This window comes from Cervus elaphus, chromosome 9, assembly GCF_910594005.1.
Source record: "Cervus elaphus chromosome 9, mCerEla1.1, whole genome shotgun sequence".
NCBI lineage: Eukaryota > Metazoa > Chordata > Mammalia > Artiodactyla > Cervidae > Cervus > Cervus elaphus.
Window position 1 is genome coordinate 69762293 of NC_057823.1, and position 12452 is coordinate 69774744.

Here is a 12452-nt window from a genome sequence, read left to right on the forward strand (position 1 = left end):
CATGCCTTCTTTCATCCAGTATGTCCTCAGTGCCTCCTATTCCCTTGCCATCCTGCTAAGGTCTCTGAGATTTTCAGTGATATGTGAGAAGTGGTCTCTGGCCTCAGGGAGCTTGAACATGCAAGTGTCATTCTGCTCTGGGGTGGCGGGCACACATGTTTTATTTCACAGACAAACTCAGATTGAGTGCTAGTTGTCACTTGGAGGTTTGTCTTTCATGAGAAGTATATGGAGACTTCCTGTGAACTCACTGAGAAATAGAGATGTAGTCAATGAGCAACATTTGCCCTGGCGTGGGAAGAGGAAGTACTAGTGCTCAGAAACCTTCTGAGGCAGAAAGTGTGGGAAGAGAGGTAGGTACTACTAATATACCTAGGACTGGGTCATATGGTCAGTCTGTATTTTAAATTCCAGGAACTGCCAAACTGTATTCCAAGGTGGCCGCACTATTTTATACTCCTACCAGCTATGTATGAGGGTCCCTTCCGATTTTACATCCTCCCCAACTTTGTGCTGATAAGCTCTGGGAGTTCCAGGGAAAAAGCAATCACGTCATAGAGGCGAGAGATCTTGAAGGATAAGTAAAATCAGAACCTGCGGTAATAGAGGAAGGAGATTTCATTTCATAGATAACTGTTCACAGAATATTGCAAGTTATCACTTTACTTGCTCAGGTATTAAATATGTGAATAATTTCAATGAAGTTCTTTTTGAAATATAAAGGGCTTTCTTACTGCTTATATTCCTTGTCACCTGCCCCACTTTTAAAACCTATACCAGGACATCAAAACGCCTCTGTTGATGTTTTGGGACACCCATTCATTGAAAAAATCTTGATTTCTAGCTGCTCTTGTGTGCATGGCACTGTGCTAGTTTGTGGGTGTGAGACACAGCTCCTGTCCTCAAGGAGTGTATCATTTAGGGCAGGAGAGAGCACATGGTAAGCTGTGAAATAGAACTTTAAAGAAGGAGCACATTGGGACTTCCCTGGTGGTCCAGTGGCTAAGACTGTGTGCTCCCAATACAGGGTGCCCACGTTCAATCCCTGGTCAGGGAACTAGATCCCACATGCCACAACTAAAGAACCTGCATGCCGCAGCAAAGATTGAAGATCCCACATGATGCAACTAAGACCCAGTGCAGGCAAATAAACAAATAGATTTTTTTTAATATCTTTTTTAATTTTAAAAAATATAGAAGGAACACACTGGGTTCTGTAAGGACCACGAGAGAAGGTAGATTCAGGTAGGGTGGTGGGGGAGTCAGAAATTCTTCTTAAAGAGGTAACCATTTCCTTAGGTCTCTTCTAGCTATAGGCTCATTCTGGCAGTGTGTAAGGTGTTTGTTGAGTACCCTTGGGTACCATGATATTGGTGGTACTTTTGCAGGCTGCTGAAATGTGTGGAGTTTTTCCCCTTACCCTCCATGGCCTGGACCCCTGTGCCTGTGTGGTTCCTCTGTCTCCCCTGTATAGCTCTGCCTCTCCTCTCTACCCTCCACTGTGTGGCTGGCTCCTTACCTGTGGCTGCGTATTGTGGATTGGTCCAAGTCATGCTCTAAAGGTAGTGCCGAGTCACATCTGTGGGGTTTGGAGCCACAAGGTCTGACCAATAAGTGGAGTGTTCTTGTAAAACTCTTCATTTCTAGTCTGCTCAGAATCAGCCACCTGGTCCATTTGAGCACATCCTATGGAAGTCCTGTAAGATGTGCCCAAGTTACATGTCCCTGCATGGCACCCACACCTGAAAAGAAGCTGCCTTTAATGTGTGAGAGGGTGTCAGCTGCTGGGAGAACCCTGTGACCTGTGAAGCCTGTCAGGGCAAACGTGCATCCCTCACAATCTCCAGACAAACTAGCACATAGACATGATGGAAAAGCAGGTCACCTTCTGAATTACTTCTTTTGATTGTTTTTCCTTGATCAATCAATTGCTACTCAGTCTCAGCCTGCCTTTTATTTATTTTTATATGTTTATTTATGTATTTTTTGCATTGATTGCTGAGGAAGACTTCCTTATCTCTCCTTGCTATTCTTTGGAACTCTGCATTCAAATGGGAATATCTTTCCTTATCTCCTTTGCTTTTCACTTCTCTTTTCACAGTTACTTGTAAGGCCTCTTCAGACAGCCATTTTGCGTTTTGCATTTCTTTTCCATGGGGATGGTCTTGATCCCTGTCTCCTGTACAATGTCACAAACCTCCATCCATAGTCCATAGAGTCCACAGGCACTCTGTCTATCAGATTTAGTTCCTTAAATCTATTTCTCACTTCCACTGTATCATCATAAGGGATTTGATTTAGGTCATATCTGAATAGTCTAGTGGTTTTCCCTACTTTCTTCAATTTAAGTCTGAATTTGGCAATAAGGAGTTCATGATCTGAGCCACAGTCAGCTCCCAGTCTTGTTCTTGCTGACTGTATAGAGCTTCTCCATCTTTGGCTGCAAAGAATATAATCAGTCTGATTTCGGTGTTGACCATCTGGTAATGTCCATGTGTAGAGTCTTCTCTTGTGTTGTTGGAAGAGAGTGTTTGCTATGATCAGTGTATTCTCCTGGCAAAACTCTATTAGCCTTTGCCCTGCTTCATTCTGTACTCCAAGGCCAAATTTTCCTGTTACTCCAGGTGTTTCTTGACTTCCTACTTTTGCATTCCAGTCCCCTTTAATGAAAAGGACATCTTTTTTGGATGTTAGTTCTAAAAGGTCTTGTAGGTCTTCATAGAACTGTTCAACTTCATGGGGTTGCAAAGAGTCGGACACGACTAAGTGACTGAACTGAACTGATGTATTTTTTATTTGCAGAAAAAATAATACATATGGATTTATTTTTTATCTTTTTTTTAATTTATTTTCGTTGCTTTCTAGCTGGGGAGATTTACAGATAGAGAAAATATTTCTTGGCCTGTGATGAAACCCAAAAGTGACAGTTACCTAATCTTTTTAGTTTGGCAGAGTCTAGTTCTTCTTAAAGAAGGAAAAGGCAGTCAGATTAAAAAAATAATAATAAAGTGCTTAGTACCTTTCAAAAAAAAATGCAAAAGTAGGAGTGGTCTCGAAGAAAGGGCATAGAACTGGGAGTCAAGATATCCTGTTTCTGCCCTAACTAGGCCACTAGTGACCATCTCACCATGAATGAATGTTTTTACTTCTCAGCAACATTGTGTCCTCCCTAGAAAAACAGCAGAAATAACACCTGTCCCCTGGAACCTGCAGAGGAGTTGTGCCTGAGGAAGTCAATATGGAAGATCTAAAGAGCTGAGAATTAGTGATAATTATAATGCCTTCTTTTTTGGTAGGAGTGTTTTTGCAATGCTTAATTCATCCATTTGCTCTCTTAAAAAGAGGCCATTCAACTCACTAACATTTCTCCAGTGCTTGCTGTGTGCCTGCTGTTGGGCTGAGCATTCCACGTGCTGTGATGTTATATAATGCTCACAATAAGTCACTGAGGACCAGGACTATTATTAACCATCACCTTTTTTCAGATAAGGAAAGGGAGGTTCGGAGAAGTTATGTAACTTACTTAATGGTTATGCAGCTAGGAAATGACAGATGACAGATTTTGAATCCAGAGCTTGAGCTTACCCACCATACTTAGCCTAGTTTTCCAGGTCATTAAAAATTATGACTTTTTTCCTTTTCCTTCTAGAAAGTCAGACAGAAAATGACAATGCAGATCTTTTCTTTAGACTGTATCAACCTGCAGTCCCAAAGCTAGGCTTTCCTAGTGCCCATCCTGCATCTGTGGGGTGCGCCCCTTTTTGCTCAGAATCTATCAGTCGTCTTGGCAACCTGGGGGTGGGGGGCTGTAAACCCCTCTCAGAACCAGATTGCCTGAGAGTCCAATGTTATTACTTCTCGGTGAAACCAGGCCACTGAGTTTAAGTTTATTATGAAGACACTGAATTTTAATCTGCCATGAATTCCCCACATTGCAGGCTGCAGCTGTGTCTGGTAAATGTTGCTCCCAGAACAGTGTTAATTTTTCAATATTTTATTAATTTCTTTTCAGAAGTGACAAAATGGCCACGAGGTCATAGACTGAATATTAAGAATTCTTCTCCTTTGGAAGACTGTGTAAAAGTCAGGACACTTGGGCTGGAAAAGAAGTACTTATATGTATACCCCAGTTAAAATTTCCACAGTGTTTTTTCTTTCTGATTGATGTAGAGTTGGCAGTGACCTCCAGCACTTGGGTTAGAAATATCTGATTTCCTTCTCCCTTAGGTGGTGAATGATCTACAAACAAACAGAGAAATCCGTTAGAGAAGCTGAGTTTATGACAGAAATAAAGATTCCTAATTTACTGGCTCTGTAGGCCATTCACTTATTGATTCTCTTCAAGGGAAGGATGGGCATTTTATTGTGTTTAAGGGGAAAATCTTAAGGGTTATTCTGGTAAATGAGTGTTCTGGAATCTCAAAGCCTAGAAGAAACCCAGTTTATAGGAGGAAGGAAAAAGCAAAGATCATGGCAAGTAAGAGTCAGGGAAGATGCAGTAATGGTAGATCAGAACTGGGAGTGTATACACTGAGCTGGGAGTTTTTATGGGAGTTTTCTAATGTATTTTAAATTGAATAGAAAAATTATCATAAATCCCTTTATGTTAGCATCACACAGCATTGACAGTTAACTCATAGCTATGTTTGTTTTATCTATTTCACTCTTTCCCCATCTAGTATTATTTGGAAGCAAACCCCTGTATCCTTTTATCCATATTTTAGTAGGTATTTGTCAAAGACAAGGACTGTTTTAAAACATAACTTCAACATTACTGTCATAGCAAAAAATTAATAGCACTATTTCCATAATATTGTCAAATAATCAAGTGAATGACTACCAGAGAAATTTTCCCATTTTTGAATTTATGTTACAGTTTCATCTTTATGAAGGTTTGTTTGAAATAAGAACAAAATAAGGTAAACACATGTGATAGTCTAAGTCTTTTATCATCTATAACTTCCACTTCCATCTTTTTGTTCCCTTGCACTTTTATTTCTTAAAGGCACTGAGTTATTTGTCCAGCAGACTTTCTCATAGATTATATTTTACTAATTGCATCACTGTGGTGTTTTAACATGTTCCGTCCTCTGTATTTCCTGTCCAATGATATCCAAAGCTTGATTAGATTCAAGTGTTTTGGATTCAGCACTCTTCATGAGATGATAGTGTGTTTCTCTGTCAAGTGGCACAGAACGCCTGGTTGTCCCTCATGTAGGATGTTAGCAGTGGTTGATGATCAGAGCCTATGCCATTTGTTCATTACGTGTTGAAAACTAGGGATATTTTAATTCTCTGAATCTTTCTGGGGAAAAAAGAAATACCTTTATAAAGAGAAGCAGCCATCTCTCCTACAATTTAGTGATTCAGTGATGCAGTTGGTACAGGAAAGAATGGTTCAGTGTTTGCAAACTCTTTCCTTTTATTTATTGACTTTCAACATGAAAGTTGATTCACAGGCATCGTCCAATAGTAACAGAGGCACAAAACCAAGTTTTTATTAAGTGTCTTTACAATCTTATGGATTCACATCTATTTGTATTGTTTCAAGTCCATTGAATTGTGCAAATTGGTCCTCAGATTGCCCCCTCTTTGGCCAGTGGAAGCTGCCTCAAGTTGGTCCTTTGACACAGCCTTGGCAGTCATAGATAAATAGCTGCTTCTAGGCCTTTCTTTGGGGTCACAGAGAGTTGGACACAACTGAGCAACTGACCTGAACTGAACTGAGGCCTCTCTTTTTTTTTAATTGAGACATGGTTGCTTTACAAACGCTGTGTTAGTTTCTGCTGTACAACGAAGCGGATCAGCCATATATTTACATGTATCTTCTCCCTCTTCAGCCTCCCTCTCACAACCCCCCATCCCACCCATCTAGGCTTTTCTTTTGTAGGACAAACCTAGGTTCCAAGCCCAGCTCCACCACTTGCCAGCACTTGACCTTTTAATGTAATCTAAATTCTGAGCTTCTGTTTGCTCATCTGTAAAATGGGAATAATCATAGTATTAATACTTACCTTTATAGGGTTGATGCAAGATTAAAATAGTCAAGTGCTTGGCAGAGGGACACAGAGTAAGGGCTTAAAATGTTAGCTTTATTATTATTTGAATTAATGAAGAGAATTATTGGGGTTTTGAAGCTTATAGATCATTGCATGCTAAGCTGCTTCAGTTGTGTCTGACTCTTTGCGACCCTCTGGACTGCAGCCTGCAAGGGATTCTCCAGGCAAGAACACTAGAGTGGGTTGCCATGCCCTCCTCCAGGGGATCTTCTCAACCCGGTGATCAAACCCGCATCTCTTAAATCTCCTGCATTGGGCAGGCAGGTTCTTTACCACTAGTGCTACCTGGGAAGATCATATAGATAAGAAGGCATACAGATCATTATGCCCTGAAAAATCCTGCAAAATGAACCTCACATTAATGTAAGAAAGAAGACAGTCTTTTCTGTGGACTGGCAGATGGATGGTTTGGCTGTAGAGCTGAAGACCACACTTAGAATTCAGGGCAGAGAAGAGAGTGGAGGAAGAAGCATCGGTGTGGAGAAGGCCAGAGACCACCCACCCCCGAGAGGCCAGGCACCTGCCCAGGGCAGAGGGGAAGGTCCCTTCTGAGCTCCCCGCCCCCTCCCTGGATGGGGCCTTCACTGTTGCCGGAGCACGTGACAGGGAGGTGAGTTGAGAGCTCAGAGAGGCGTGAAACAGTCCTCAGCAGCTCAGCTCCACCTGCCCTCCCACCAGGTCTTAGGAGGACGCTGGGGCAGCCGCGTCAGCCGGTCACAGCCTGGCCCAGCTCTGCGGTCACTGGTCCTTTTCCGCCCTGGTCTCTCTTTTCCTAATGAGCAAGGCGGATCCTCTGACACTGAAACTCCAGCCCTGATGTGGGTCTCAGGCTTCCCTGGGCTTGGGGGTGGGGAGGGGAGGGGCACTCACAGAAGCACAGTCAGCCTTCCTGGAGTTTCCTTATTGGAAATGACAACCCACTCCAGCACTCTTGCCTGGAGAATCCAATGGACAGAGGAGCCTGGTGGGCTACAGTCCATGGGGGTCACACAGAGTCAGACAGGACTGAAGTGACTTTGCACACAAAGGATTAGCAGCAGCGGCTTCTTCTTCATCATCTTTTTATAAAATTCAGTTTTTCAATTTTTGTTCACCTAGTCGACTGTTATTTTTGTTTTGTTTTTTGCTTCATATAGTTCTGCTTTTGTAGGTAGTAATCCCTGCACTCTCATTTCTTCAAGTTGATTTTTATCCATTTTTAGGTTTTTGAGCAGAAAATTCAGTTCATGTAATTCTGCTTTCTTAGTTTCTGTGAAATGCATCGAGACATTTATTCATGCTCTCTACCTTTCAGTTCTAAATATTTTATAATTTCTATTTGAATTCCTCTTTAGCTATGAATAACCTGAGAAATACATTTTTATAAATTTTCACAGGCTTGGGTTTTTTTCTTTGCTATAAGTTGTGTTATTGATTTCTAATTTTATGGCACGTAGTCAGTGAATATGACTTCTAGAAGGTCATATTTGGGGGAACTTGTGAGAACTTGTTGTATGCCCTAAATCATGATCATGTTTTATTAATGTTTTGCATAGGCTTTAAAAAATGAGTTTTCTGTTTGCTGAGTGCTGAGTTCTTAAAATAGCAGTTAGCTCCAGATAGGTAAGTGCTGTTTAGAACCTCTTCAACTTCAGTGTCTGGCAAAGTTCACATCAAAGCCTCTGTACTCTGCCAGGGTTTGAGACACAGAAATGTCCATCTCAGGCTTATTTGCTTGGGGTAGCTGACAAAGAATACCATACTTCTAGGCCAAGGAAGACAATGGCTCTAATGTTTTTGCAAATCAGGTTAAATTCTCTGGAGTCTGAATTCTCTGACTCCCAGCTTAACTTCAAACTCTGGTTTCAAGTTGATAATCTTTGGCACTCTTGATAATGGATATTTGTGTTATGCAAGAATTGAAGAGTGGAACTGATAAATATCTCCTCAAATAGCAAAAACTGGAGGTTGACTTTGACCCATGTCTCAGGATCAGGCATGTCGTGAGGTCCTTTGCTGCTGGTCTCTGTGGTCGCATGGGCATCACATAACTTCCCTGAGCCTTGGTCTCCCATCGATTATGTGGATGTGATACCGCTAGCCGTGAGAGGATTGTGGTGTGAGTTTCAGTTGAGGCAACAGACATAAAAAAGTACTTTGTAAATGTAAAGAGGGCTTCCCTGCTGGCTCAGACAGTAAAGAATCTACCTGCAATGTGGGAGACCTGGGTTTGGTCCCTGGGTCGGGAAGATACCCTGGAGAAGGGAAGGGCCACCCGTTCCAGGATTCTTGCCTGGAGAATTCCGTGGAAGTGGAGCTTGACAAGCCTCAGTCCATGGGGTCCCAAAGAGTCAGACATGACTGAGCAACTAATGCACACACACAAACTGTAAGGACATCCTCAGATATCCTACACAGGTTGAGTGCATCTGTGAAAAAGTAGCAAGGGGAAGTGGTCCCAGTGCATGTTACTTACCTCCCTGGATGCCCTGGAAGAAGCCTGGACAGGGGGGGGCCTGGGAGAAATGTTTGGAGGCCCCTGAAACTCTCCGTTTCCTTCTCTTGCATCCCCTCAGTGCGGGCAACGGAACCTGCAGCCATGACCACCCACGTCACCCTGGAAGATGCCCTGTCCAACGTGGACCTGCTGGAAGAGCTGCCCCTCCCTGACCAGCAGCCATGCATCGAGCCCCCACCTTCCTCCATCATGTACCAGGTAAGTCCTCCCAGAGCACCGGGACCAGGATGAGGGGCTCAGGAATTCTGGGGACCCCCCTGAGAGGGATTGCCCTGCAGGCAGAGGGAAGGGGGCTGCCTGAATCTAGAAGGTGAAAGGTGTGAACTGATGGAGTCCCCAGTGCAGTGGTGGAGCTGAGTGTAAGAAATAGATTAGCTAGTAAACATATACCAGCGCTATTTCTCTTCCCAGGGGAAGGCTTCTTGATCTGTTCTGACCCCAAATACCTTCCCAGCTGTTCTTGCTGTGGCACCAACCAAGGTCTTGGCAGCTCTGACCTCATGAATTAAATATCACCATTAAAAAACCCCTAGAGCCTGCCTGGGTAATTACTTTTTCTTCATGTATGTGAGAAGAGATCTTCAACTCCCCACAGCCAATAATGGCTTGGGGAAGCTAGTCACAGTTGTTTGCTTTTGCCAAAAGAGGCAAGCTCGTGACAACCCGTGATCAGATTGCTCAAACTGTGATCCCACTGGGCATGGTGGGAAGGGTATTGGTGCAGCTGGAGTCAGCCTTGCAAATAGCACCTTGTCTGAGTGTGCTGGGCAAGTATACCATGTTAAGGGAGAGTAAGTTAATTGTAAATTTTTAGCTTTTTTGCTGTATTTGACCTTTTGAATGTTCTGAAACTGCTAAATGGGACTAAGAATAAATGCATAGTATATTTTTAATTTCATTCAATGGCTTGATTTATTAAGCACATGCCTGAAGGTTCAACTCATCAAGTTCGTTTATTCACATTGTCTAACCCACAGTAAGTTTTTAATTATGTAGATATCTTTTTATTATAAATACAGCAAAGTATAACAAATAAAAATTTCCCTGAAACTATGTCTATATATACATGCATATATACACACACACATCTTTTTACCATGTAGATATATAACTTTTTTTTTTTTACCAAAAGAGGACGGTAAAAGCCTCTATGATTTGACTTTTTTAACTTAAAATTTATTCTGGGTATTTTTCCTGACAATACTACAATGCTGCTATACTATTTTTAACCAGCATATAGTACCTATAAGCCCATTTTATGGATATGCTATTATTTATTTAGCCTTTGACTGTTAATGGACATTTGGATGGTTTCCAGTTTTTTTATTACAAAAAATTAGTGCAGTTATTATTCTTATACAGAGGTATCTGCACCCTCAGGCAAATATTTTTGCAACAACGAAATGAAAACAGTGTATACCTTTCCTTTTCTTTAGTATCTTCACCTTTAAAAACATCTTCAAATTTTTAATGCAGTTTTTAAAGGTTACTTTTCACTTACAGTTATTGCAAAATATTGGCTATATTCCCAGTGTTATACAATACAACTTTGAGCCTATCTTACACCCACTAGTGTGTACCTCCCACCCCACCATTTTGCTCTTCCCCTTCTAGAAAAAAACCACTAGTTGTTCCTCTATATCTGTGAGTCTGCTTCTCTTAAGAAAAAAAAAATCTCCACTTTTAACAAGCTATTTAGGCTTGTATAGTTTAAGTTTTTACTTGTGAGGCTCTCTGGGTGAACCTGATTACCCATGGGAAGCAGATGCAGCCCCTGTCTGAGGCCAGCTTCTGCCCAGGGGAATGCAGGGTGGGATTTCTCGGTGGAAGATGAGAGGGCGGTGTGGAAGTAGGTTTCCCCAGAGAACTTGGGCATTTGTTGGCAGCAGTTTATTTTCTGGACACCCAGCCATCTTGAACCTGTTTTCCAACCACTAAGTGTTCCTGTCCTTTAATTCCTGCAGGCTAACTTTGACACAAACTTCGAGGACAGGAATGCATTTGTCACAGGCATTGCAAGGTACATTGAGCAGGCTACAGTGCACTCCAGCATGGTAAGTCTCCGTGACCCTCAGGCACAGACATAGCCCCTCCTGATGGGGGCAGGGCTGTGGGCAGCTTCTCTTGCCAGGGGCAGGGGCCCAGCTATTCCAAGAACCCACTGCCTCAGAAGAATCCATCTCTTCAAGCCCTTTTTCAGGCCCCAACCATCCCTTGTCCATGCCTGGGGTACACTGGTCTGTATCCTCCCGCCTTGCAAATCCTACTCACCTTTGGGGCCCAACTCTATTCCCACTGTTTGCTTTCCTGAACTTCTCTCTAGCTTAGGGGTTAACAGTTGATTAGATCTTGCCTTGTTTTGTACTTTATAGATTACTGGCTGTGTGGAATTTTGGCTCTGGACCAAAGCACAAAGTTTCTCAAAGTTTGGAGTAACACATTCTTGACTGGAGGAAGCTGGTGGCCTAAATCATTCACAGACAAGGGCCAGTGGTTTGATGGGTCTGTGTCTGACCCACCTGTGTGGGTACCTTTCTCCCTTTGGCTTTCATGATTTCACCCTCATGCATCACTGACATTTAAAGAATTCAGGGACTTCCCTGGTGGTCCAGTGGTTAAGACTGCCCTCCCAGTGTAGGGGGCACAAGTTCAATTGCTTGTTAGGGAACTAAGATCTCACATGCTGAGCACATCCTGGCCTAAGACATAAAATAAAAAGTTTAAAGTTTCTTTAAGAAGAATAAAGAACAAAAGAATTCCACAATTTCTCATTCACAGGCTCCAACTGCAGTTCAGAGGACCTTTCTCATTATAGCATCGATAGCCTAAACCTTTGTCTCACCACACCCTGCCCATTCATTCAATAAATATTGTCCCTGGTACTTGATCAGATTCTGCTAAATGCTGAAAGGCTGAGGGGCGGAGGTGGGGGAGCACGGCATGTATGCAAGGACAGATGGGGTCTTAGTTCTCAATGAATCAAATGGGAAATAGACAAACTTAGCATTTATTGAACATTTTCTGTGCAGGTATTTCAAATGCATTGTCAATTAATTGTCACCTCAACCCTGGGAAGAATGTTTTATTACAATACCCACTTTATGGATGGGGAAAACGAAAGTCCAGAAAAGTGAAGTAACTTACTCAGGGTACTGCCACTGACAAATGACAGAGCTAAACCCAAATCTGTTTGACTATAAAACATGCTCTAGACAAGTCTTTGCAGACAAAAATGTACAAAGTTGAAGATAAAAGACAGTGAAAGTTCAGAATTTTTAAGTGGCCTTGAGAGGGTCAGAGAAAGCTTGTTGCAAGAAGTAGCTTTTGAGTATAGCTTTGTATACTTTGCACACATACACACATTATAACTATATATATATATACTTACATGTATATATATTGTACTTTAAACTCTATAAAATTTTCTCATACATAATATCATTGGAACCTTATTACAGCCTGTGATTTGCAAAGAGATCATTATACACATTTTAGGGATGAGAAAACTGAGACCTAGAGAAGTTAATAAGCAGGTTGCTCACAATCACACAATTAGTAAATCACAGGGTTGAATCTAGAATCCTGGACTTATGATTCCCAGCTCTGACCTCCGCTGACCCACCCAATTAGAATTTTATGTCAGAGAGGAGATAGGGAGGGCATACCAGCTGGTGGAAGCAGCGTAAGGAGAGGCTCAGAGGCAAAAGTCTTCAGAGTTTCCCTGGATTGGAACTGTGAAGTCCATGTAGGGAAGCTCTTGGTGATATTCATAACGAATTAGGTGCATAGAGGGTGTCTTAGTTTGCTAGAGCTGCCATAACAAAATGCCACTGACTGGGTGACCTAAATAACAAATTTATCTTCTCCTGTTGCTGGAGACAAGAAATCCAGTATCA

General features: G+C 42.2%; 1 protein-coding gene across 3 annotated transcripts in view; it reads left to right on the forward strand.

The window, feature by feature from the left end:
- The window catches only part of CYFIP2 (cytoplasmic FMR1 interacting protein 2), a 132178-nt gene that overhangs the window by 12764 nt on the left and 106962 nt on the right, over positions 1-12452 (forward strand). For all 3 annotated transcript variants that reach the window (XM_043913407.1, XM_043913406.1, XM_043913408.1), the window contains 2 exons: positions 8615-8754; positions 10521-10610. In XM_043913407.1, the coding sequence (XP_043769342.1) occupies positions 8638-8754; positions 10521-10610 (207 nt within the window). In that variant the 5' untranslated portion in view covers positions 8615-8637. The remainder of the gene's footprint in view (positions 1-8614; positions 8755-10520; positions 10611-12452) is intronic.